Raw genomic sequence first — 27,500 nt, forward strand, 5'->3', positions numbered from 1 at the left:
TTGTATTGAATTTACTAGCCAAAGTGTTGTCCTACATTGGAATAGAGGGCCATTTGAGCCAAACACAGTTTCCTCCAGTGCCCTTGTTCGATAGACCACTCAGGCTGATTAAGAGAGCCCAGAACACCCGTAATCTGCTACAGTCACCGCCCTACACCGTAAGACCAGAGTAATGGCACCCAGAGCCGGGGCAGAGACGGATGGTTGGGGCTTCAAAGACATGACTAATCGCTCGCCGCTGGTCTCTGACAGGGGGAGATAGAGAGGCTGAGGGTGTTTGTATTTTACCTTCTGCCCTGCTTTTCTATTCATAGAATCTCTCTCCCTCTCTTTCCCTCCCTCTCTCACACACACACACACACACTATGGCTGCGTTTAGACAGGCAGTCAAATTCAGATATTTTTGCCACTAATTGGTCTTTTGAACAGTCCATTTCAGAGCCCATCCGATTGTTCAAAAGACCAATTAGGGAGCAGAGAGGGAAGGAGAGACCGTCAATAAATTACAGATGACATAATAAATAGAGTACACCATCAAAGGCTCAAACTGGACGAAGACAGATGGAGGAAGGGGGGGCAAGGATAACCTGTGCTGCATGAATTGGGCTGCCTGTGTACACACACCCTATGTAATCACTTCATCTCTGCTCTGGGGTTACATGACATATTCAACTTTGACCCCTGAGCTAATGATGACATTAGCAGGGTAGGTAGAGGTTTCCCGTAACAACCCCTAATCAGGGATGATATTATTTTCACAACAGTTAAGGTTAGGATCGGGATAGGTTCAACTTCTACCATGACCTACACCGTCATTGGCTGCATCTCAATGGTTATAAATGGCTTTCTTTTCTCATATCCTTCCCTTCACGACCATTGATTGCAAAGTGCTTGACAAATTACAGCAATATGTTGAAAACCTATATGGTCCTATTTAGGAAATGAGACAAGGAAAGGAGAAGAGGAAAGGAAGCTGTTAGGCTAAGGGTATAGTAATGCCATGTATAGAATAAACATAACTTCTGGAAGAGGAAGTCTTTAAAGATGTTTGTTCTACATACATTTTCTATAACATTGCATTTCTATACCCTCACTAAACTGCACAATTCCATGCTGTGATACCTGTTCAACACCACACACTGCTGCTCGTGCTCCCAGATTATGTTGATGTACCTGTTCAACACCACACACTGTTGCTCGTGCTCCCAGATTATTTTGATGTACCTGTTCAACACCACACACTGCTGCTCGTGCTCCCAGATTATGTTGATGTACCTGTTCAACACCACACACTGCTGCTCGTGCTCCCAGATTATGTTGATGTACCTGTTCAACACCACACACTGCTGCTCGTGCTCCCAGATTATGTTGATGTACCTGTTCAACACCACACACTGCTGCTCGTGCTCCCAGATTATTTTGATGTACCTGTTCAACACCACACACTGCTGCTCGTGCTCCCAGATTATTTTGATGTACCTGTTCAACACCACACACTGCTGCTCGTGCTCCCAGATTATTTTGATGTACCTCTTCAACACCACACACTGCTGCTCGTGCTCCCAGATTATTTTGATGTACCTGTTCAACACAGCATGAAATATTGCACTGCTGCTCATTTGCTCCCAGATTATTTTGATGTACCTGTTCAACACCAAACATCTTGTCTGCTTCACGTGCCCAGATTATGTTGATGTACCTGTTCAACACCACACACTGCTTTGCTCGTGCTCCCAGATTATTTTGATGTACCTGTTCAACACCACAGTCACTGCTAATAGTGCTCCCAGATTATTTTGATGTACCTGTTCAACACCACACACTGCTGCTCGTGCTCCCAAATTATTTTGATGTACCTGTTCAACACCACACACTGTCTGCTCGTGCTCCCAGATTATTTTGATGTACCTGTTCACACAACCACACTGCTGCTCATGCTCCCAGATTATTTTGATGTACTTGTTCAACACAGCATGAAATATTGCAATATCTGTTCATTTAATATACCAAATAATAATACACTTTACCCAAGTAAGTGCTTTTCATTAACACAAACATCTTGTCTACTGAAAACTGTGTCAATTCAATTGAACTGTTGAAAGGTCTATTATCAAGACCATAGTAGTGCTTTCACACAATGCTTTGGGTCAACTTCCCTTAAAAAGGCAGAAATTAAAATTCATGCAGCCCAGGATTTACATGCCACAGTCAAAGTAATAGAGGGAAGACATTTATATTCTGAAATGGTCTGAAATCCATTAGGTCGAGACCAACAGGAGCTCAATGACTAGCTAGTACAAATCACTCAGTCTGTCTCTCTCTATGGGTCTCTGTTCTGTTTGACTCAAGAACATTTATTCTTCTCCCACACAACCTCTCTCGTCTCCTCAGTCCCTGCTGCATTGAAAAGTATCAGACCCCTTCACTTCATCCACATTTTGTTACGTTACAACCTTGTTCTAAGGAGATTAAATTGTTTCCCCCTCATCAATTTACCACCTCCCCATAATGACAAAGTGAAAACAGGCATTTTTGCAAATGTATAAAAAAGTAAAAATGGGAATATCACATTTACATAAGTATCCAGACCCTTTCCTCTACTTTGTGGAAGCTCCAGGAGTCTAAAGCCTGGAGTCTTCTTGGGTACTGGATGACACTACAAGCTTGGCACACCTGTATTTGGTCTTCCCACACACCTGGAGATTATACCATTCTTCTCTGTAGATCCTCTCAAGCTCTGTCAGGTTGGATAGGGAGAGTTGCTGCACAGCTATTTTCAGGTCTTCTCCAGAGATGTTTATCAGGATCAAGTCCGTTATTCTGGCTGGGCAACTTTTGTTTAACCATTGAATTGTTCATTCAGTGGTTTTGTCTATTAAACTGCACCATTGTAAATCAGTTTTTCTCCCAGTCCCTGCTGCTGAAAAACATCACCACAGCATTCTGCTGTTTCCACCAGGTGCTTCTCTTAATTGAGGGTTCATTGAACAAGCATGGGTCAGTGCTTTAAACCCTAAATTAAGATGCCCTGTCGGAAGCTGTGTCCGCGGTTTGTGGGGATCTTTAAAGTCCTGAAAAAGGGAGATTCCGTTTAACACCTGAGTTCATTTCTCTCCTCAGGCCGGTAATACATTTGCTCAAAACATTATTCTGAGGTGAAACCTGTTTTCACTGTCATTATGAGGTATTGTGTGTAGATTGATGAAGATTTCTTATTTATTTAATCCTTTTTAGAATAAGGTTGTAATGTAACAACATGCAGAAAAAGTCAAGGGGTCTGAATAATTTATGAATGCATTGTATGTGTCTCTAATATGGTCATACATTTGGCAGGAGGTTAGGAAGTGCAGCTTAGTTTCCACATAATTTGTCTTCTCTTGAGAGCTAGGTCTGACTATGGCGGCCTCTCTCAATAGCAAGGCCATGCTCACTGAGTCTGTACATAGTCAAAGCTTTCCTTAATTTTGGTTCAGTCACAGTTGCCAGGTATTCTGCCACTGTTACTCTCTGTTTAGGGCCAAATAGTATTGTAGTTTGCTCTGTTTTTGGAAAATGATTTCCAATGTGTTAAGTAATTATCTTTTTGTCATCTCATGGTTTGTTTGGGTCTAATTGTGTTTCTGTCCTGGGGCTCTGTGGGGTCTGTTTGCTTGCTTAGGGGACTCTTCTCTAGGTTAATCTCTCTATAGGTGATGGCTTTGTAATGGAAAGTTGGGGAATCGCTTCCTTTTAGGTGGTTGTAGAATTTAACGGCTCTTTTCTGGATTTTGATTATTAGCGGGTATCGGCCTAATTCTGTTCTGCATGCATTATTTGGTGCTTTACGTTGTACAAGGAGAATGTTTTTGCAGAGTTCTGTATGCACTCTCTCCTCTGATAAACAGAGTTGGGGGTTAGAGGTAGCATGGGGCAAAAGGCTTAATACAGAGGACTCCACAAGGAGAAAGGGCTCATTTATTTACTACATACTAACTATTGCACACACACACACCCACACATATGCACACACGCACACACGCACTCTAGTGGTGTGTCTTCCCGGGAGAGAGGTCCGTCTCCATCTAAGCCCCTACATAATGACTCCTTAATGTAAATACAGAAGTAATCTTCACCCATCTCCATGACGACAGGCACCTCCCCCCTCACCCTGTCCGTACATCAAACAGATCAAAAGCTGTCCTTTACTGGCTGTTTTAGGTGACAGACCACGCCGCCTCACAGGCCCTCTATTGTGGACAGAGAAAGAAGCTGAGTTCTCAAGGTCACAACAACAATAACCAAAGCTTGAGTAAAGTAGGGAGTGTGTGTGTGTGTGTGTGTGTGTGTGTGTGTGTGTGTGTGTGTGTGTGTGTGTGTGTGTGTGTGTGTGTGTGTGTGTGTGTGTGTGTGTGTGTGTGTGTGTGTGTGCGTGCGTGCGTGCGTGCGTGCGTGCGTGCGTGCGTGCGTGCGTGCGTGCGTGCGTGCGTGCGTGCGTGCGTGCGTGCGTGCGTGCGTGTGTGTGTATTGTTATGCGCATGAGTGTAATGTATGTGTGTGTGTGTGTACATGTATCTGTTTGCCTGTTGATCGTAGTAGGCTTTACTGCAGTGGTAGTGAGCAAAGTTAGGGTCAAATTCATTTAGGCTCTAGTCAATTCCATCACATGAAGTTGACATGCAACTGTAATGGGAAAAGCAGCCTCTCCATAGCATAGCTGTTGTTCCCATTTCAGTTTGCTGTTGTTCCCATTTCAATTTGCTGTTGTTCCCATTTCAATTTGCTGTTGTTCCCATTTCAGTTTGCTGTTGTTCCCATTTCAGTTTGCTGTTGTTCCCATTTCAGTTTGCTGTTGTTCCCATTTCAGTTTGCTGTTGTTCCCATTTCAGTTTGCTGTTGTTCCCATTTCAGTTTGCTGTTGTTCCCATTTCAGTTTGCTGTTGTTCCCATTTCAGTTTGCTGTCGTTCCCATTTCAGTTTGCTGTCGTTCCCCTTTCAGTTTGCTGTCGTTCCCATTTCAGTTTGCTGTTGTTCCCATTTCAGTTTGCTGTTGTTCCCATTTCAGTTTGCTGTTGTTCCCATTTCAGTTTGCTGTTATTCCCATTTCAGTTTGCTGTTGTTCCCATTTCAGTTTGCTGCTATTCCCATTTCAGTTTGCTGTTATTCCCATTTCAGTTTGCTGCTATTCCCATTTCAGTTTGCTGTTGTCCCCATTTCAGTTTGCTGTCAATTTCGTCTCCTGAATAGAGTGGTGCTAAAAAATGTTTTCTTTTTTTAAATGGCCACCATCAATTTCCAGCATTTTCTTTCTCAGGCTAATGGAAACCAAATCAATGATTTATCTCCCCTTCGTCCAACATCTCATGAATATGAAACGATGTGTCCCACATCGAGGTTTCCTAGTTGAAGGAAGAAGCTCAAACCGTTTCCCTCGCCACTCGGCGGGCTGAAACCTCAAAGAGAAACAGAACATGAAAATACTTCCTAGCGAGTTAGTGTGGCGGAATGTTCCAGCGTCAGAGAAATAGAACCTAACAATAGTGAAGTTTGAAGTAACCCCCGGTACTTGAAAGAGACTGGCCAGAAGCGTCGGCGCGGCTTTATTCAATATTAATTATATCTAAAGGCATTTCAGAGCAGGAGAAGAGATCACAGATTTCTAAAATAAAGGGAAAAGGCGAGGCCAGATTGAGAGAACCTCCCAGACTCTCTGAACTTCTGACAGAGACCCTCAGCAGTTTTTGACTGGGAGCGAGCTGGTCTAAAGGAGTATAATACTAATGGGTAGGGAATGACAAGGATAGGATGGTATGTGTGGGTGATGGTATGTGGGTCATCCTTCAAATACGGTGGCATTTGTGAAAGGAGTTTTGGAAAACATGAACTTATTTAAAAAATAAAAACAATTGTATGGTTTTGGGTACATCTTGATATTCAAAATCAACTAACATGGTAGTTTAATGACTTTAAACAATTGATACCATTATGATAACATTGTGCCACTAGTAGGAATAGTAACACCAATGATGGTAACACCAATCAGACATTCGAGATAAAGGAGGATTTTCTGAAATGGAGGCTTCACATGGCCAAATCTAAGGTCATCAAGCCTTTACAAACAATTTACTGAAGTGATATGATTAATAATTTTTCTCACGCTGTTATTGTGATGAACCATCAAACAGGCAAAGCAATATAGGACTAAGATCGAAACCTATTACGCTGGCTCTGACGCTCGTTGGATGTTGCAGGGCTTGCAAACTATCACGGATTACAAAGGGAAACCAAGCCACGAGCTGCACAGTGACGTGAGCCTACTAGACGAGCTAATTGCCTTCCATGCTTGCTTCGAGGCAAGAAACAATGAACCATACATGAGAGCACCAACTGTTCCAGAGGACAGTGTGATCTCGCTCTCCATGTGAGTTCGATCTTTAAACAGGTTAACATTCACAAGGCCGAGTGGCCATACTCAGAACAGCTGGCAAGTGTCTTCACTGACATGTTCAACCTTTCCCTGACCATGTCTGTAATACCTACATTTCAAGCAGACCACTATAGTCCCTGTGCCCAAGATCGCCAAGGTAACATGTTTAAATGACTATTGCCCCTTAGCAATCACATCTGTAGGCTTGAAATGCTTTGAAAGGCTGGTCATGGCTCACATCAACAACATCATCCCAGAAACCAGATGACAAAATCTTAATGCACACCACACTGCCCTTTGCAACACCTGGATAAAAGGAATACCTATGTGAGAATGTTGTTAATTGATTACAGCTCAGCATTCAACTCCATAGTGCCCTCCAAGCTCATCACTGAGCTCAGGACCCTAGTACTGAGAACCTCCATCTGCAATTGGATCCTTGACTTACTGACAGGCTGTCTCCAGGTGGTGAGAGTAGGCAACAACACATGTGCATGCTGACCCTCAACCAGGGGGATCCTCAGGGGTGCGTGCTCAGTCCCCTCCTGTACTCCCTGTTGACCCACGACCGCATGGCCATGCCTGACTCGAACACCATCATCAAGTTTACTGACGGCATGATGGTCATAGGCCTGATCACCTAATGATGATGAAACTGCCTATAAGGAGGAGGTTAGTGACCTGGCAATGTGGTGCCGATCATGGAATACAGGAAATGGAGGGCCGAGCTGGACCCAGTCCACATCGATGGGGCTGTAGTGGAGCGGATCGGATCGAGCGGAGCGGATCGAGAGCTTCAAGATCCTCGGTGTCCACATCACTAAGGAATTAACATGGTCCACACACACCAACACAATGCCTCTTTCCCCATAGGAGGCTGAAAACATTTGGCATGGGCCTTCAAATCATCAAAAAGTTCTACAGCTGCACCATTGAAAGCATCTTCACTGGCTGCATCACTGCTTAGTATGGAAATTGCTTGGCATCCAACCACAAGGTGCTATAGAGGGTAGTGTGATTGACCCAGTAGATCACTGGGGCCAAGCTGCCTGCCATCAAAAATCATTGAGCTACAGTACCTCTATACCAGGCAGTGTCAGAGGAAGGCCCTAAAAAGACTCCAGACACCCAAGTCAGACGTTTTTCTCTGCTCTCGCAAGGAAAGTGGTACTGATGCACCAAGTCTGGAACCAACAGGACCCTGTACAGCTTCTACCCCCAAGCCATAAGACTGCTAAATAGTTAACCAAATAGCTACCTGGACTACTGAGAGACAGAGAGACAGAGAGAGACAGAGAGACAGATCAATGGCCAGAGGTTCATTCTCATGAACTCTTCATTACAGCAGCAGGCAGTGGGGGTTATGTCAAAATTATAATTTAGATGGATGGATAAATGAATGGTACAGACACACACACGCACACACACGCACACACACACACTACAAAGAGATCTAAACTGCCTGTACAGAACCTTGCATGGCTCAGCACACTGGTGCTGCAGTTACCAGGGCAACCAGAGAAACAGATGCAGGTCACTGCAAGCAGAGAGAGATGGTGGGAGGAGGGCTACCGAACACCCACAAAACCTTTTATTACACACAAACACACACGTACAGTGCATTCGGAAAGTATTCAGACCCCTTCACTTGTTCCACATTTTGTTATGTTACAGCCTTATTCTAAAATGTATTAAATAATGTTTTCCCCTCATCAATCTACACACAATACCCCATAACGACAAAGCAAAAACGGATTTTTATAAATGCTTGCTAATTTATTACAAATAAAAAACTGAAATACTTTATTTACATAAGTATTCAGACCCTTGCTATGAGATTCAAAATTTAGCTCCAGAACAGCCTGTTTCCATTGATCATACTTGAGATGTTTCCACATGATTGGAGTCCACCTGTGGTAAATTCAATTGATGGGACATGATTTGGAAAGGAACACATCCGTCTATATAAGGTCCCACAGTTGACAATGCATGTCAGAGCAAAAACCAAGCCATGAGGTCGAAAGGAATTGTCCATAGAGCTCCGATACAGGATTGTATTGAGGCATAGATCTGGGGAAGGGTACCAAAAAGTGTCTGAGCATTGAAGGTCCCCAAGAACACAGTGGTCTCCATCATTCTTAAATGGAAGAAGTTTGGAACCACTAAGAAACTTCCTAGAGCTGGCCGCCCGGACAAACTGAACAATCGAGGGAGAAGGGCCGTGGTCAGGGAGGTGACCAAGAACACGATCGTCACTCTGACAATGATCCAGAGTTTGTCTGTGGAGATGGGAGAACCTTCCAGAAGAAGAATCATCTCTGCAGCACTCCACCAATCAAGCATTTCTGGTAGAGTGGCCAGATGGAAGCCACTCCTCAGTAAAAGACACATGACAGACCGCTTGGAGTTTGCCAAAAAGCACCTAAAGGACTCTCAGACCATGAGAAACAAGATTCTCTGGTCTGATGAAACCAAGATTGAACTCTTTGGACTGACTGCCAAGCGTCACGTCTGAAGGAAACCTGGCACTATTCCTACGGTAATGCATAGTGGTGGCAGCATCATGCTGTGGGGATGTTTTTCAGCGACAGGGACTGGCAGACAGGTCTGGAATGAGGGAAAGATGAACAGAGCAAAGTACAGAGAGATCCTTGATGAAAACCTGCTCCAGAGCGCTCAGGACCTCAGACTGGGGCGAAGGTTCACCTTCCAACAGGACAACGACTCTAAGCAAACACCCAAGACAACACAGGAGTTGCTTTAAGACAAGTCTCTGAATGTCCTTGACTGGCCCAGCCAGAGCCCAGACTTAAACCCGACCGAACAGACCTGAAAATACTGTAGCTGTTTGAGTTATAGTTTATTTATTCTTGCTAACAGATTAAAGATTAAACTGAAGAAATGCAGTGGGTAGAGTGGTGTTTTGCATGCGGTTCGTACAAGCAGTTATACATGACAGTTCGTGGCTGTTTCTCGGGAGTATGGTGGTGCAGTTACCTCTTTTTGGAGGGAGCAGGTGGAGCCAGGCTAGTAACCACCACCCTCTGCCTTCTACCTGTGGAGTAGCCAGGCTAGTAACCATCACCCTCTGCCTTCTTCCTGTGGTGTAGCTGCTGAGCCAGGCTATTAACCATCACCCTCTGCCTTCTTCCTGTGGTGTAGCTGTTGAGCCAGGCTAGTAACCATCACCCTCTGTCTTCTTCCTGTGGTGTAGCTGCTGAGCCAGGCTAGTAACCATCACACTCTGCCTTCTTCCTGTGGTGTAGCTGTTGAGCCAGGCTAGTAACCACCACCCTCTGCCTTCTACCTGTGGAGTAGCCAGGCTAGTAACCATCACCCTCTGCCTTCTTCCTGTGGTGTAGCTGCTGAGCCAGGCTATTAACCATCACCCTCTGCCTTCTTCCTGTGGTGTAGCTGTTGAGCCAGGCTAGTAACCATCACCCTCTGTCTTCTTCCTGTGGTGTAGCTGCTGAGCCAGGCTAGTAACCATCACACTCTGCCTTCTACCTGTGGAGTAGCCAGGCTAGTAACCATCACCCTCTGCCTTCTTCCTGTGGTGTAGCTGCTGAGCCAGGCTATTAACCATCACCCTCTGCCTTCTTCCTGTGGTGTAGCTGTTGAGCCAGGCTAGTAACCATCACCCTCTGTCTTCTTCCTGTGGTGTAGCTGCTGAGCCAGGCTAGTAACCATCACACTCTGCCTTCTTCCTGTGGTGTAGCTGTTGAGCCAGGCTAGTAACCATCACCCTCTGTCTTCTTCCTGTGGTGTAGCTGCTGAGCCAGGCTAGTAACCATCACCCGCTGTCTTCTTCCTGTGGTGTAGCTGTGGAGCCAGGCTAGTAACCATCACCCTCTGCCTTCTTCCTGTGGTATAGCTGCTGAGCCAGGCTAGTAACCATCACCCTCTGTCTTCTTCCTGTGGTGTAGCTGCTGAGCCAGGCTAGTAACCATCACCCTCTGCCTTCTTCCTGTGGTGTAGCTGTGGAGCCAGGCTAGTAACCATCACCCTCTTCCTTCTTCCTGTGGTGTAGCTGCTGAGCCAGGCTATTAACCATCACCCTCTGCCTTCTTCCTGTGGTGTAGCTGTTGAGCCAGGCTAGTAACCATCACCCTCTTGTCTTCTTCCTGTGGTGTAGCTGCTGAGCCAGGCTAGTAACCATCACCCTCTGTCTTCTTCCTGTGGTGTAGCTGCTGAGCCAGGCTAGTAACCATCACCCTCTGCCTTCTTCCTGTGGTGTAGCTGTGGAGCCAGGCTAGTAACCATCACCCTCTGCCTTCTTCCTGTGGTGTAGCTGCTGAGCCAGGCTATTAACCATCACCCTCTGCCTTCTTCCTGTGGTGTAGCTGTTGAGCCAGGCTAGTAACCATCACCCTCTTGTCTTCTTCCTGTGGTGTAGCTGCTGAGCCAGGCTAGTAACCATCACCCTCTGCCTTCTTCCTGTGGTGTAGCTGTTGAGCCAGGCTAGTAACCATCACCCTCTGTCTTCTTCCTGTGGTGTAGCTGCTGAGCCAGGCTAGTAACCATCACCCTCTGTCTTCTTCCTGTGGTGTAGCTGTGGAGCCAGGCTAGTAACCATCACCCTCTGCCTTCTTCCTGTGGTGTAGCTGCTGAGCCAGGCTATTAACCATCACCCTCTGCCTTCTTCCTGTGGTGTAGCTGTGGAGCCAGGCTAGTAACCATCACCGTCTGTCTTCTTCCTGTGGTGTAGCTGTGGAGCCAGGCTAGTAACCATCACCCTCTGCCTTCTTCCTGTGGTATAGCTGCTGAGCCAGGCTAGTAACCATCACCCTCTGTCTTCTTCCTGTGGTGTAGCTGTGGAGCCAGGCTAGTAACCATCACCCTCTGTCTTCTTCCTGTGGTGTAGCTGCTGAGCCAGGCTAGTAACCACCACCCTCTGCCTTCTTCCTGTGGTGTAGCTGTGGAGCCAGGCTAGTAACCATCACCCTCTGCCTTCTTCCTGTGGTGTAGCTGCTGAGCCAGGCTATTAACCATCACCCTCTGCCTTCTTCCTGTGGTGTAGCTGCTGAGCCAGGCTAGTAACCATCACCCTCTTGTCTTCTTCCTGTGGTGTAGCTGCTGAGCCAGGCTAGTAACCATCACCCTCTGCCTTCTTCCTGTGGTGTAGCTGTTGAGCCAGGCTAGTAACCATCACCCTCTGTCTTCTTCCTGTGGTGTAGCTGCTGAGCCAGGCTATTAACCATCACCCTCTGCCTTCTTCCTGTGGTGTAGCTGTTGAGCCAGGCTAGTAACCATCACCCTCTTGTCTTCTTCCTGTGGTGTAGCTGCTGAGCCAGGCTAGTAACCATCACCCTCTGCCTTCTTCCTGTGGTGTAGCTGTTGAGCCAGGCTAGTAACCATCACCCTCTGCCTTCTTCCTGTGGTGTAGCTGCTGAGCCAGGCTAGTAACCATCACCCTCTGCCTTCTTCCTGTGGTGTAGCTGTTGAGCCAGGCTAGTAACCATCACCCTCTGTCTTCTTCCTGTGGTGTAGCTGCTGAGCCAGGCTAGTAACCATCACACTCTGCCTTCTACCTGTGGAGTAGCCAGGCTAGTAACCATCACCCTCTGCCTTCTACCTGTGGAGTAGCCAGGCTAGTAACCACCACCCTCTGCCTTCTACCTGTGGAGTAGCCAGGCTAGTAACCATCACCCTCTGCCTTCTTCCTGTGGTGTAGCTGCTGAGCCAGGCTATTAACCATCACCCTCTGCCTTCTTCCTGTGGTGTAGCTGTTGAGCCAGGCTAGTAACCATCACACTCTGCCTTCTTCCTGTGGTGTAGCTGTTGAGCCAGGCTAGTAACCATCACCCTCTGTCTTCTTCCTGTGGTGTAGCTGCTGAGCCAGGCTAGTAACCATCACACTCTGCCTTCTACCTGTGGAGTAGCCAGGCTAGTAACCATCACCCTCTGCCTTCTACCTGTGGAGTAGCCAGGCTAGTAACCACCACCCTCTGCCTTCTACCTGTGGAGTAGCCAGGCTAGTAACCATCACCCTCTGCCTTCTTCCTGTGGTGTAGCTGCTGAGCCAGGCTATTAACCATCACCCTCTGCCTTCTTCCTGTGGTGTAGCTGTTGAGCCAGGCTAGTAACCATCACCCTCTGTCTTCTTCCTGTGGTGTAGCTGCTGAGCCAGGCTAGTAACCATCACACTCTGCCTTCTACCTGTGGAGTAGCCAGGCTAGTAACCATCACCCTCTGTCTTCTTCCTGTGGTGTAGCTGCTGAGCCAGGCTAGTAACCATCACACTCTGCCTTCTTCCTGTGGTGTAGCTGTTGAGCCAGGCTAGTAACCATCACCCTCTGTCTTCTTCCTGTGGTGTAGCTGCTGAGCCAGGCTAGTAACCATCACCCGCTGTCTTCTTCCTGTGGTGTAACTGTGGAGCCAGGCTAGTAACCATCACCCTCTGCCTTCTTCCTGTGGTATAGCTGCTGAGCCAGGCTAGTAACCATCACCCTCTGTCTTCTTCCTGTGGTGTAGCTGCTGAGCCAGGCTAGTAACCATCACCCTCTGCCTTCTTCCTGTGGTGTAGCTGTGGAGCCAGGCTAGTAACCATCACCCTCTGCCTTCTTCCTGTGGTGTAGCTGCTGAGCCAGGCTATTAACCATCACCCTCTGCCTTCTTCCTGTGGTGTAGCTGTTGAGCCAGGCTAGTAACCATCACCCTCTTGTCTTCTTCCTGTGGTGTAGCTGCTGAGCCAGGCTAGTAACCATCACCCTCTGCCTTCTTCCTGTGGTGTAGCTGTGGAGCCAGGCTAGTAACCATCACCCTCTGCCTTCTTCCTGTGGTGTAGCTGCTGAGCCAGGCTATTAAGCATCACCCTCTGCCTTCTTCCTGTGGTGTAGCTGTTGAGCCAGGCTAGTAACCATCACCCTCTTGTCTTCTTCCTGTGGTGTAGCTGCTGAGCCAGGCTAGTAACCATCACCCTCTGCCTTCTTCCTGTGGTGTAGCTGTTGAGCCAGGCTAGTAACCATCACCCTCTGTCTTCTTCCTGTGGTGTAGCTGCTGAGCCAGGCTAGTAACCATCACCCTCTGTCTTCTTCCTGTGGTGTAGCTGTGGAGCCAGGCTAGTAACCATCACCCTCTGCCTTCTTCCTGTGGTGTAGCTGCTGAGCCAGGCTATTAACCATCACCCTCTGCCTTCTTCCTGTGGTGTAGCTGTTGAGCCAGGCTAGTAACCATCACCCTCTTGTCTTCTTCCTGTGGTGTAGCTGCTGAGCCAGGCTAGTAACCATCACCCTCTGCCTTCTTCCTGTGGTGTAGCTGTTGAGCCAGGCTAGTAACCATCACCCTCTGTCTTCTTCCTGTGGTGTAGCTGCTGAGCCAGGCTAGTAACCATCACCCTCTGTCTTCTTCCTGTGGTGTAGCTGTGGAGCCAGGCTAGTAACCGTCACCCTCTGCCTTCTTCCTGTGGTGTAGCAGCTGAGCCAGGCTATTAACCATCACCCTCTGCCTTCTTCCTGTGGTGTAGCTGTTGAGCCAGGCTAGTAACCATCACCGTCTGTCTTCTTCCTGTGGTGTAGCTGTGGAGCCAGGCTAGTAACCATCACCCTCTGCCTTCTTCCTGTGGTATAGCTGCTGAGCCAGGCTAGTAACCATCACCCTCTGCCTTCTTCCTGTGGCGGAGCCAGGCTAGTAACCACCACCCTCTGCCTTCTTCCTGTGGTGTAGCTGCTGAGCCAGGCTATTAACCATCACCCTCTGCCTTCTTCCTGTGGTGTAGCTGTTGAGCCAGGCTAGTAACCATCACCCTCTGTATTCTTCCTGTGGTGTAGCTGTGGAGCCAGGCTAGTAACCATCACCCTCTGTCTTCTTCCTGTGGTGTAGCTGCTGAGCCAGGCTAGTAATCATCGCCCTCTGTCTTCTTCCTGTGGTGTAGCTGCTGAGCCAGGCTAGTAACCATCACCCACTGTCTTCTTCCTGTGGTATAGCTGCTGAGCCAGGCTAGTAACCATCACCCTCTGCCTTCTTCCTGTGGCGTAGCTGTGGAGCCAGGCTAGTAACCATCACCCTCTGCCTTCTTCCTGTGGTGTAGCTGCTGAGCCAGGCTAGTAACCATCACCCACTGTCTTCTTCCTGTGGTATAGCTGCTGAGCCAGGCTAGTAACCATCACCCTCTGCCTTCTTCCTGTGGCGGAGCCAGGCTAGTAACCACCACCCACTGTCTTCTCCCTGTGGTGTAGTTGCTGAGCCAGGCTCATAACCATCACCCACTGTCTTCTCCCTGTGGTGTAGCTGCTGAGCCAGGCTAGTAACCTTGGACACAGTTCAATGTCAGACAGATGTTGCAGGAGCTTTGCGTGATCTACTGGATCAAATGCTTTGGACAAGTAACACCCTCACCATTGTTGGTTTTCTGGAGTCTGGAGCTGCAGCCAGGAGTTTTTTTGATGAAGTTCTCCTGGATTTTTCCAGGGCATGAAGTTAGAGAGATGGGCCTCCAGTCACTCATTGTACCTGGGTTGGACACTTTAGGTACGGGGACACACATTGTCAGTCTTCCAGACAGCAGGAACAGTCCCCTGCCAGTAGGAGATGTTAACTATGTGTGTGATGACAGGGGCTAGATCTTCTGCATGGTCTCTTAGTAGTCAGGCTGGAATGCCATCAGGCCCACAAGCTTTACATGGGCTGAGTCTGGTCAGAGTTTGCTTTATCTGGCCAATGCTGCACAGCTCAACCTGACTTGTAGGAAGATGGTGCTTATCTACGCCTCAGCAAAAAAATACATTAAAAACATCAGCCACATCAATGTCTTCAATTCCCTCTACCTGTATTCTCACTCCTGATGTTTTCTTTTGCCCCAGGCCTTTGTTAATGAATTCCCATCATTCCTTAGGGTTTTTCTTCTTTAGGTCCTGGATTTCAGTTTTGTATTAGTTTGTTTCTGCTTCCTCGATAAGCATTTGCACTGTTTCAGTATTTTCTCCATTTCATTAGTTTCAACCCATCTGTTGAAAATCTTCTGTCTTTTCCTGATGGCAGCCTTTATTCCTTCAGTCATCCAGGGCTTGTCCAGTGTTGCTGTTTTCTTATTGACATGCATACATCAAGTGCAGTTTGAATGCAGGAGTTGAACGTCTCCACCTTTGCATCGATACTCTCCGCCCCATATTTGGCAGACCAGTCAGTACTGGCCATACATGGTGCCAAGGCCTCCTGTCTGTCCTGGGTTACCAGATGTTCTTTTCCATGCTGCACCTCGCTTCTCCCTCCTGATGTTGTGTTTGGGGAGAACAGCAGACATTTGTGATCACTGGATCCGACAGGAGCAAGTACAGTGGGGGTGTTGTAGTGATTCTTCATATTTGTAATGATCAGATTTAAGATGGCATCCCCTCTGGTCTCGTCTTTGACCACTTGCTTCATGTCTGGATGGGAGTTTGTCAGCATCTTGATAGGCAGGTGATTAAAGTCTCCACACAGGATGAGCCCCATTTGGGGAGAGAACATCGCTCTGGATAAGAGCGTCTGCTAAATGACTTAAATGTAAAAATGTAAACATCCTGATCACATTATCCACAGTGTTCTGCTGAAGTGATAACTGAAGGGTTTTCTCATTTGCCCATGGTGGATGGTAGAGTAGTCCCACTACCAGAGTTGAAACTGAGCTGGGGAGCTGAAGTGATAACTGAAGGGTTTTCTCATTTGCCCATGGTGGATGGTAGAGTAGTCCCACTACCAGAGTTGAAACTGAGCTGGGGAGCTGAAGTGATAACTGAAGGGTTTTCTCATTTGCCCATGGTGGATGGTAGAGTAGTCCCACTACCAGAGTTGAAACTGAGCTGGGGAGCTGAAGTGATAACTGAAGGGTTTTCTCATTTGCCCATGGTGGATGGTAGAGTAGTCCCACTACCAGAGTTGAAACTGAGCTGGGGAGCTGAAGTGATAACTGAAGGGTTTTCTCATTTGCCCATGGTGGATGGTAGAGTAGTCCCACTACCAGAGTTGAAACTGAGCTGGGGAGCTGAAGTGATAACTGAAGGGTTTTCTCATTTGCCCATGGTGGATGGTAGAGTAGTCCCACTACCAGAGTTGAAACTGAGCTGGGGAGCTGAAGTGATAACTGAAGGGTTTTCTCATTTGCCCATGGTGTATGGTAGAGTAGTCCCACTACCAGAGTTGAAACTGAGCTGGGGAGCTGAAGTGATAACTGAAGGGTTTTCTCATTTGCCCATGGTGGATGGTAGAGTAGTCCCACTACCAGAGTTGAAACTGAGCTGGGGAGCTGAAGTGATAACTGAAGGGTTTTCTCATTTGCCCATGGTGGATGGTAGAGTAGTCCCACTACCAGAGTTGAAACTGAGCTGGGGAGCTTAAGCCGCATACACTCAAATGACTCTTTCACGAGGTCAGCTCTTCTCTTTGCCTGCATACTGTGGTTCACATACATAGCCACGCCCCCTCCTCTCATCCCCCCCCTGGCCCTGTCATTTCTGAACAGCTGATAGTTTTATATGAAAAGAGATTCATCTAGGATATTTTTGTGGGCCCTCGTTTCAGTGACACATCCAATGTCTTCATTTACTCATTGAAGAAGCAGTTCAAATTCATCCACTTTGTTTATCAATGATCTTGTGTTACAAGATCACTGTGCAGTGACGCTCCCCATCCAACGTGACAGATCTTGAGGAGATCTGCAGAGAAGAATGGGAGACACTCCCCAAATACAGGTGTGCTAAGCTTGTAGCGTCATACCCAACAAGATTCAAGGCTGTAATCGCTGTCAAAGGTGCTTCAACAAAGTACTGAGGAAAGGGTCTGAATACTAATGTAAATGTGATGTTTCCGTTTTTTGTTTGTAATACATTTGAAAACATTTATAAAAACTGGTTTTGCTTTGTCATTATGGGATATTGTGTGTAGATTGAAGAGAGAAAAAAACAATTTAATCAATTTTAGAATAAGGTTGTAATGTAAGAAAATGTGGAAAAAGTCAAGGGGTCTGAATACTTTCCAAATGAACTGTATTCAGACTCATATAGGCAGTCTCTCTCTCTCTGCATAAAATAAATCAACCATATCCTACACCACCCAAACCAATACTACTGTATATATCACACTAAAAAAGCCATTTAACCAATTGCTTAATCAGCATTATTCTGTGAGTTGAGTGGACTTCAAAATAGCATTGAAGTGGATTCAACCCATAAATATCAAGGCAACCAGCTGCAATAAGATTTCTAGTTTGCTCAACACTAGATTTTAGATTTCTCAAGATTTATTGATTCAAATTACTTACTCACGTTTGCTTAAAACCACACCCATCATTATCATATTTCCCAGCATGCTCCATTACAGGTTGATTATCAGAAGTGTTTGTTAAAATACCTGTGTTTTTGCATGTATATTGATCGGTTGATTAGTCTTATACTACACAAAAATAAATGAAATGTTTCTAAACTAATCCAATCTGTTAGTAGTTGTATTTATTGCAACAGTTACTGAGATGGCTGTTCCAGATTAGATGATTTAGGTCTCATGGATGCATCTTCCCTACCCCGGCAGTCATTCTCAGGGCTCCACACTAACATTTCCCTTGGTGGTACTGGTACCACTAACATTTCCCTTGGTGGTACTGGTACCACTAACATTTCCCTTGGTGGTACTGGTACCACTAACATTTCCCTTGGTGGTACTGGTACCACTAACATTTCCCTTGGTGGTACTGGTACCACTAACATTTCCCTTGGTGGTACTGGTACCACTAACATTTCCTTGGTGGTACTGGTACCACTAACATTTCCCTTGGTGGTACTGGTACCACTAACATTTCCCTTGGTGGTACTGGTACCACTAACATTTCCCTTGGTGGTACTGGTACCACTAACATTTCCCCTTGGTGGTACTGGTACCACTAACATTTCCCTTGGTGGTACTGGTACCACTAACATTTCCCTTGGTGGTACTGGTACCACTAACATTTCCCTTGGTGGTACTGGTACCACTAACATTTCCCTTGGTGGTACTGGTACCACTAACATTTCCCTTGGTGGTACTGGTACCACTAACATTTCTCCTTGGTGGTACTGGTACCACTAATATTTTCCTTGGTGGTACTGATACCACTAACATTTTCGTTTGGAAGCATCAGACCATATTTTGGTCGCAACCGAAAACATTGTAGTGTCACACAATAGAAACAGTTATTAACCACTTACACATTCATTCACAATGCTTTCTTAAGAGGTGTGGTTTCATCTAACGTATCGATGCAGGAACGCATGAGTCAAGATAGTTTGATGTGCAACTTCATTCAGCGATTTTCACGAATTTTGGGTTGACAATTTGGCTATTAAATTTTACTGTTAAAATAGGGCTCCAGATTTGTATTTTGTTCAATAGAGATGAATTTATTGTTAATATTTTATTTTGTATTTTTCTTACTTTTTAACTCTGCATTGTTGGTAACGGGCTTGTAAGTAAGCATTTCACTGTAAAGTCTAGACCTGTTGTATTCAGCGCATGTGACCAATACGATTTTATTTGACTAAATATTTATGTTTGCTAATATCATAGGCTAATTTATTTGGGACTAATTCATAAACCTGAGTAAGAAGAAACAAAGAAAACACCATAGCTTGATCACTAACTCTAAACATAATACCCACTGCTTGTACTGTAGCCATGTACTAATCTAACAGTAAATGCAATGTCCTAAAAATACATTGTAGTTGTGGCCTACTGTGTATTTCCCACTATCTGTATCTCAATGCCATAACAAATGTATTGGTTGTAAAATAGTGCTATAGAGCACAATATTGAGAGTTGAGAAATAAAAAGTATACCTACAGAAAGCTGAGAACCCTCTCTCTATTTTCAACAGCGACAACATTAGTTGCTTCCAAATCTGTGTTTCTCCCGCAACTCGATTGTGAAATGTTATAGCCTACAACCAGAACTATTTTGTTTACTCCCGGTGTGCGGGGGGGGGGGGGGGTTAGTGTCTCATCACAGCAGCAGGCCCTTGCGAAACAGGCACAGGGGCAGGGCAGAAACTGTCATTACAGGAATCAAATCAAATCAACTTGTATCTGTCACATACACATGGTTAGCAGATGTTAATGCGAGTGTTGCGAAATGCTTGTGCTTTTAGTTCCGACCATGCAGTAATATCTAATAAGTAATCTAACCTAACAATTTCACAACAACTACATTATAAACACAAGTGTAAAGGAATTAATAAGAGTATGTGCATAAAAATATATGAATGAGTGATGGCCGAACGGCCGAGGCAAGATGCGGTAGAGTACAGTATATACATATGAGATTAGTAATGTAGGGTATGTCAACATTATATAAAGTGGCATTGTTTAAAGTGGCTAGTGATACATTTATTAAAAACATTTTTCCATTATAAAAGTGGCTGGAGTTGAGTTAGTACATTGGCAGCAGCCACTCAATGTTGGTGATGGATGTTTAACAGTCTGATGGCCTGGAGATAGAAGCTGTTTTTCAGTCTGTCGGTCCCTACTTTGATGCACCTGTACTGACCTCACCTTCTGGACAATAGCGGGGTGAAGGTGTTTCAGTTTGTCCGTGATGTGTACGCCAAGGTACTTGAAACGTTCCACCCTCACCACTACTGTCTCGTCGATATGGATAGAGGGGTGCTCCCTCTGCTGTTTCCTGAAGTCCACGATCATCTCATTTGTTTTGTTGATATTGAGTGTGAGGTTATTTTCCTGACACCACACTCCGAGGACCCTCACCTCCTTCCTGTAGACCGTCTCCTCATTGTTGGTAATCAAACCTACCACTGTAGTGTCATCTGCAAACTTGATGATTGAGTTGGAGGCGTGCATGGCCACGCAGTCGTGGGTGAACAGGGAGTACAGGAGAGGGCTGAGAACGCACCCTTGTGGGGCCCCAGTGTTGAGGATCAGCGAGTGGAGATGTTGTTACCTACCCTCACCACCTGGGGGCGGCCAGTCAGGAAGTCCAGGACCCAGTTGCACAGGGCGCGGTCGAGACCCAGGGTCTCGAGCTTAATGACGAGTTTGGAGGGTACTATGGTGTTAAATGCTGAGCTGTAGTCGATGAACAACATTCTTACATAGGTATTCCTCTTGTCCAGATGGGTTAGGGCAGTGTGCAGTGTGATTGAGATTGCGTGGACCTATTGGGTCGCTAATCAAATTGGAGTGGGTGTAGGGTGTCAGGTAGGGTGGAGGTGATATGGTCCTTGACTAGTCTCTCAATGGTGGCCCTCTTTAAGCATGTGGGAACAGCAGACTGGGATAAGGGTTGATTGAATATGTCCGTAAACACACCAGCCAGCTGGTCTGTGCATGCTCTGACGAAGTGGCTGGGGATGCAGCCTGGGCCTGCAGCCTTGCGAGGGTTAACACGTTTAAAAAAAAATACAGTGAAGGAGAGCCCGCAGGTTTTGGTGGCACTGTATTGTCCTCGAAGCGAGCAAAGCAGTTGTTTAGTTTGTCTGGGAGCAAGACATCGTGGTCCGCGATGGGGCTGTGTTTTCTTTTGTAGTCCGTGATTGACTCTAGACCCTGTCACATACTTCTCATGTCTGAGCCATTGAATTGCGACTCTACTTTGTCTCTATACTGACACTTAGCTTGTTTGGTTGCCTTGCGGAGGGAATAACTACACTGTTTGTATTTGGTCATGTTTCCGGTCACCTTGCCCTGATTAAAAGCAGTGGTTCACACTTTCAGTTTTGCGCGAATGCTGCCATCAATCCACGGTTTCTGGTTGGGGAATGTTTTAATAGACGCTGTGGGTACAACATCACCGATGCACTTGCTAATAAAGTCGCTCACCGAATCAACGTATTCATCAATGTTGTTGTTCGACGCTATGAGGAACATATCCAGTCCACGTGATCGAAGCAATCTTGAAGCGTGGAATGCAATTGGTTGGACCAGCGTTGAACAGACCTGAGCACGGGTGCTTCCTGTTTTAGTTTCTGTCTATAGGCTGGGAGCAACAAAATGAAGTCGTAGTCAGCTTTTTCGAAAGGAGGATGGGGGAGGGCCTTATATGCGTCGCGGAAGTTAGAATTAACAATGATCCATGGTTTTACCAGCCCGGGTTGCGCAATCGATATGCTGATAAAATTTAGGGAGCCTTGTTTTCAGATTAGCCTTGTTATAATCCCCAGCTACAATAAATGCAGCCTCAGGATAGGTGGTTTCCAGTTTACATAGATTCAAATGAAGTTCGTTCAGGGCCGTCGACGTGTCTGCTTGGGGGGGAATATACACGACTGTGATTATGATCAAAGAGAATTATCTTGTATGTTGTTATGATCACATCATGTCTCATTAATCATAAGGCATACCCCCGCCCCTCTTCTTACCAGAAAGATGCTTGTTTCTGTCGGCGGGATGCGTGAAAAAAACAGGTGGCTGTACCAACTCCGATAGCGTGTCTCGAGCCATGTTTCCGTGACGCAAAGAACAGTCTCTGATGTCTCTCTGGAAGGCAACCCTTGCTCGGATTTCATCAACCTTGTTGTCAAGAGACTGGACATTGGCGAGTAGTATGGTAGGGAGCGGTGTGCGATGTGCCCGTATATGGAGCCTGATCAGAAGACCACTCCTTCTGCCCCTTCTACGGCGCCGTTGTTTTGGGTCGCCTACTTGGATCCGATCCATTGTCCTGAGTGGTGGTCCAAACAGAGGATCCGCTTCGGGAACGTCATATTCCTGGTCGTAATGTTGGTGAGTTGACGTTGCTCTTATATCCAATAGTTCTTCCCGGCTGTATGTAATAAAACCTAAGATTTCCTGGGGTAACAATGTAAGAAATAACACATAAAACAACAAAATACTGCATAGATTCGAAGGAACGCAAAGCGAGGCGGCCATCTCTGAGGATAATGCACATTACTGTTTGACCAAATCATGGTTTTAGCCTCCTAAAAAAATAGGACGTTTGGAGTAAGATGACCATGTAGAATGAGCAGCAAGCATGGTTTTAGCCATGGAGTAAGATGACCATGTAGAATGAGCAGCAAGCATGGTTTTAGCCATGGAGTAAGATGACCATGTAGAATGAGCAGCAAGCATGGTTTTAGCCATGGAGTAAGATGACCATGTAGAATGAGCAGCAAGCATGGTTTTAGCCATGGAGTAAGATGACCATGTAGAATGAGCAGCAAGCACCGATGCGACAAATACATACGTTTTTACTCACACAGCCAATCTGACTAAACTGTTGCAGTCTGGGGCCCTGATTCTGAATGCAGGTTGTTGGATATTCCAATAGGAACTACTGTACACATAATTTTGCAAGCAGCAATATGTGACTTGCAGGCTTGTTGTGGCTTGTAAACCAGGAGTTTCAAACCACTGAGTTTGGGTGTAACTAGGCAAAAGGTCTTATGATTTACAGTATGTAATGTATTGTCATAGAGAGATTCATTTAGAGGCACACAGGGAAATATGCAAATAAGGCAGAATACATTCTCAAGTTGAATTGTATGTCCACAACGAATGGATGAGTGAACATACATTTCAACTTCAACATTTCCAATTGCAGCTCAAAAGGTTATATATCTATTACATTGCACTCAGACTGCTAGCCAATGCAACTGGATTATTAAGATAATGTACTTTGGCCTTAGTGTGCCATGAAACTCATTCTGCATGGAGATACAGTCATGGTGGCTGCAAGGTGGAATGTCGATTGGACATCCGCTATTGTATAATACATAAATAAAGATTAGGCAGGGGCTGTAACAGATATGTACACAGACACACACACGCAGGGTTGCACAGTCTTTTTGTATCATCATTCAAATGTTTGGTTATGTGATAAAGCTGTCTCTTCTACCTTCTCTGTCTCTCCTTCTGTTCTACCCTCTCTGTCTCTCCTTCTCTTCTCTCTCTCTCTCTCTCTCTCTTCTCTTCTATCTCTCTCTGTCTCTCCTTCTGTTCTCTCTGTCTCTCCTCTCTCTTCTATCCTCTCTCTGTCTCTCCTTCTCTTCTATCCTCTCTCTGTCTCTCTCTTCTGTTCTACCCCTCTGTCTCTCCTTTCTTTATTTCTCTCTGTCTCTCCTTCTGATTCTATCCTCTCTGTCTCTCCTTCTCTTCTATCATCTCTCTGTCTCTCCTCTCTCCTTCTCCCTCTGTCTCTGTCTCTCCTTCTCTTCTCCCTCTCCCTCTGTCTCTCCTCTCTTCTGTCCCTCTCTCTCTCTCTCTGTCTCTCCTTCTGTTCTCCCCTCTGTCCCTCTGTCCTCTCTACCTTCTCTGTCTCTCCTTCTCCTCTGTCCACTGTCTCTCTCTGCCTTCTCTTCTGTCCCTCTCTGTCTGTCCTCTCTCCTCTGTCCTCTCTCTCTGTCTCTCCTTCTGTCCCTCTCTGCCTCTGTCCCTCTTCTGCCTCTGTCCTCTCTCTGTCTCTCCTTCTCTTCTGTCCCTCTCTCCCTCTGTCCCTCTGTCCCTCTCTCCCTCTGTCCCTCTGTCCCTCTCTCCCTCTCTCCCTCTGTCCCTCTCTCTCGCTGTCCCTCTCTCCCCCTGTCCCTCTCTCTTGCTGTCCCTCTGTCCCTCTCTCCCTCTGTCCCCCTCTCCCTCTGTCCCTCTCTCCCTCCCTCGCTGTCCCTCTCTCCCCCTGTCCCTCTTTCTCGCTGTCCCTCTCTCCCTCTGTCCCTCTCTCCCTCCCTCGCTGTCCTTCTTTCCCTCTGTTGGTGCTGCACACTGTTTTATGATCTTCAGAAACAGAGCACGCACTCAAGCATGTGTTTACGAAGCATGTGACAAATAAAATGTGATTTGACACGCACGTCTTGAATACCACATGCTCCACCAATACCACAATCTCCCTGTCACGTATGATGAGTTTTAAATCATGCACATGTCCAAGTACAGGCCAAGCTAAAACATGTGTGCCCTGTCACAGAGAGATCAATGCACAAACACACAGTGAAATGTCACGGAGGAAGTTCATGCATACTAAATGATACACATGTAGTCTCTCTCTCCACGCTACCAGAGATGAAAGAGCAGAAAAAAGGAGTGGATGGGAGGATGAAAGAGAGGAAGACACTGATAGTTCACAGAGTTGTGTGTGTGTGTTGGATTACGTTTATTGCGTGTGTGTTTTGTAAGTAATCTGTGTGTTGTGCAACTCTCTTGTGGGACTCAGGGTGTATTGAATGCAATAAGTACAGGGATGGAGAAACAGGAAGGATAGGAGGAGAGGAAGAGAAAGAGAGCAGTAAACAGAGACAGAAAGAAAGAGTGAAAGGCAGCAGAGAGAGAGAGACAGAGGAGAGAGAGAGACAGTTTCTCCAAGGGAGCAGAGAGAGAGATACAGAGGAGAGAGAGAGACAGAAAGAAAGTGTGAAAGGGAGCAGAGAGAGAGAGACAGAGGAGAGAGAGAGACAGAAAGAAAGAGTGAAAGGGAGCAGAGAGAGAGAGACAGAGGAGAGAGAGAGACAGAAAGAGTCTCTTTCAGAGAGAGATCCAGAGGAGAGAGAGAGACACAAAGAAAGTGTTCATCTCTGGAGAGACAGAGGAGAGAGAGAGACAGAAAGAAAGTGTGAAAGGGAGCAGAGAGAGAGAGGTTGGAAAGGAGAGGAGAAAACAAGAGCACATGAGAGAATAGACAAGGATAATGTGTAGAAGGAAAGAGAAGGAGAGAAGGAGAAAGGGTAGAAGAGAAGGAGAGCGAGAGCCTGTACTTGGACATGTGCATGAGAGAAGGAAGACAGAGACGTGAACAGAAGGAGAGACAGAGAGAGGATAGAAGAGAAGGAGAGACAGAGAAGGTAGAAGAGAAGGAGAGACAGAGAGGGTAGAACAGAAGGAGAGACAGAGAGAGGATAGAAGAGAAGGAGAGACAGAGAAGGTAGAAGAGAAGGAGAGACAGAGAGGGTAGAACAGAAGGAGAGACAGAGAGAGGATAGAAGAGAAGGAGAGACAGAGAAGGTAGAAGAGAAGGAGAGACAGAGAGGGTAGAACAGAAGGAGAGAGAGAGAGAGAGGGTAGAAGAGAAGGAGAGATAAAGAGAGAGGGTAGAAGAGAAGGAGAGACAGAGGGTAGAAGAGAAGGAGAGACAGAGAGAGGATAGAAGAGAAGGAGAGACAGAGAAGGTAGAAGAGAAGGAGAGACAGAGAGGGTAGAACAGAAGGAGAGAGAGAGAGAGGGGGTAGAAGAGAAGGAGAGACAGAGAGGGTAGAACAGAAGGAGAGAGAGAGAGAGAGGGTAGAAGAGAAGGAGAGACAGAGAGGGTAGAAGAGAAGGAGAGAGAGAGAGGGTAGAAGAGAAGGAGAGACAGAGAGGGTAGAAGAGAAGGAGAGACAGAGAGGGTAGAAGAGAAGGAGAGACAGAGAGGGTAGAACAGAAGGAGAGACAGAGAGGGTAGAACAGAAGGAGAGACAGAGAGAGGATAGAAGAGAAGGAGAGACAGAGGGTAGAAGAGAAGGAGAGACAGAGAGGGTAGAAGAGAAGGAGAGACAGAGAGGGTAGAACAGAGAGAGAGAGAGAGGGTAGAAGAGAAGGAGAGACAGAGAGGGGAACAGAAGGAGAGAGGAGAGAGGGTAGAAGAGAAGGAGAGACAGAGAGGGTAGAACAGAAGGAGAGAGAGACAGAGAAGGTAGAAGAGAAGGAGAGACAGAGAAGGTAGAACAGAAGGAGAGACAGAGAGAGGATAGAAGAGAAGGAGAGACAGAGAAGGTAGAAGAGAAGGAGAGACAGAGGGGGTAGAACAGAAGGAGAGAGAGAGAGAGAGGGTAGAAGAGAAGGAGAGATAAAGAGAGAGGGTAGAAGAGAAGGAGAGACAGAGGGTAGAAGAGAAGGAGAGACAGAGAAGGTAGAAGAGAAGGAGAGACACAGAAGGTAGAAGAGAAGGAGAGATAAAGAGAGAGGGTAGAAGAGAAGGAGAGACAGAGAGGGTAGAAGAGAAGGAGAGATAAAGAGAGAGGGTAGAAGAGAAGGAGAGACAGAGAAGGTAGAAGAGAAGGAGAGACAGAGAAGGTAGAAGAGAAGGAGAGACAGAGGATAGAAGAGAAGGAGAGAGAGAGAGAGAGAGAGAGAGAGAGGGTAGAAGAGAAGGAGAGAAAGAGAGAGAGGGTAGAAGAGAAGGAGAGATAAAGAGAAAGATTGAGAAAGATAAATTATAGGAAGACAGAAAACTAAGAAAATGACACAAACCCAACAAAAAGTAACAAAATCTAGACGCAACTTCCTTTCTCCCCTACTCCCCCTCTCCTCCCCCTCTCCACTCACCATAAACTGCACGTTGTCGAAGCCGTTAGCCAGTAGGTGGTTCTCGTATTGGACCAGTCCAATGCTGTCCAGCCATTGGCCCACAGACTGCATGGGGCACCGGGGACCTATGAGGGGGTGAAGGGGCAGACGCTTCAGGAGGGAGTAGCCATCCACCCGGTAACACCGGCAATCGGGCTGGGAGAGCTGGCACTGCCACATCATGTTGCGGGCAATGTGGCTGTCGAACGAGCCCGCCATGGTAGAGGAAGAGTGTGGAGAAGAGAGGCAAGAGAGGGGGAGGATGGTAGGATGGAAGGGGGGGCTAGATGATGGGGGTTGGGGTTAGGCTTGACTGAGGGTTATGAGCATGGCTGAGGGGTGAGGGTGGAGGGGCGAACCATGCTAGGGTGCTGGGGCAAATGGCGGGGGGTAGGTGGATAAGTTTAGGGTGGTTGGAGGTAGATCCAGGGATTTGGAAAAGAGGGGAGAGGGCTAAGGTTAGATCCAGAGAAGAGGTGCCGTCCTGGGGGTAAGATCCATGAGAGAGTGGGTGCAGAGGCTGGAGGTGGTAAGATAGATCCGATAGATGCGTGTCTTGCTGCTGCTTTCCTTTCACGCTCTCAGCTGTTGCTCCTGCCTGCCTGTTCGCCTCGTTGTGTATGTGTACGGGTGTGTGTGCGTGTGTGTGTGTGTGTGTGAGCAGGAGCGAGAGAGAGAAAGAAGGAGATAGGGAGAGCTGCCTGCTTGGTAGAATTCTCTTTATCAAGTACTCCCACACTCAACTGGATGCTTTCTGCAGCCTTCTCTCTCTCTCTGCTCTCCCCCGCTCTCTCTCTCCACTCTGCCTTCCTCTCCCATTCTCCCTCCTCTTTCTATCCTCCCTCCCTACTCCTGTTTCTCACTCACTCTCTCTCCCTCGATCTCTCTGC

The 27,500-nt window shown here is 46.7% G+C and overlaps 1 protein-coding gene across 1 annotated transcript in view; it reads right to left on the bottom strand.

The window, feature by feature from the left end:
• Positions 1-27,500, bottom strand: part of LOC123994385 (ankyrin repeat and sterile alpha motif domain-containing protein 1B-like) — a 509,344-nt gene that overhangs the window by 124,865 nt on the left and 356,979 nt on the right. Inside the window, 1 exon segment of the mRNA XM_046296905.1 lies at positions 26,590-26,696. Coding sequence (XP_046152861.1) covers positions 26,590-26,696 — 107 coding nt within the window.

The sequence above is a fragment of the Oncorhynchus gorbuscha genome, linkage group LG14 (assembly GCF_021184085.1).
Source record: "Oncorhynchus gorbuscha isolate QuinsamMale2020 ecotype Even-year linkage group LG14, OgorEven_v1.0, whole genome shotgun sequence".
NCBI classification, from domain to species: domain Eukaryota; kingdom Metazoa; phylum Chordata; class Actinopteri; order Salmoniformes; family Salmonidae; genus Oncorhynchus; species Oncorhynchus gorbuscha.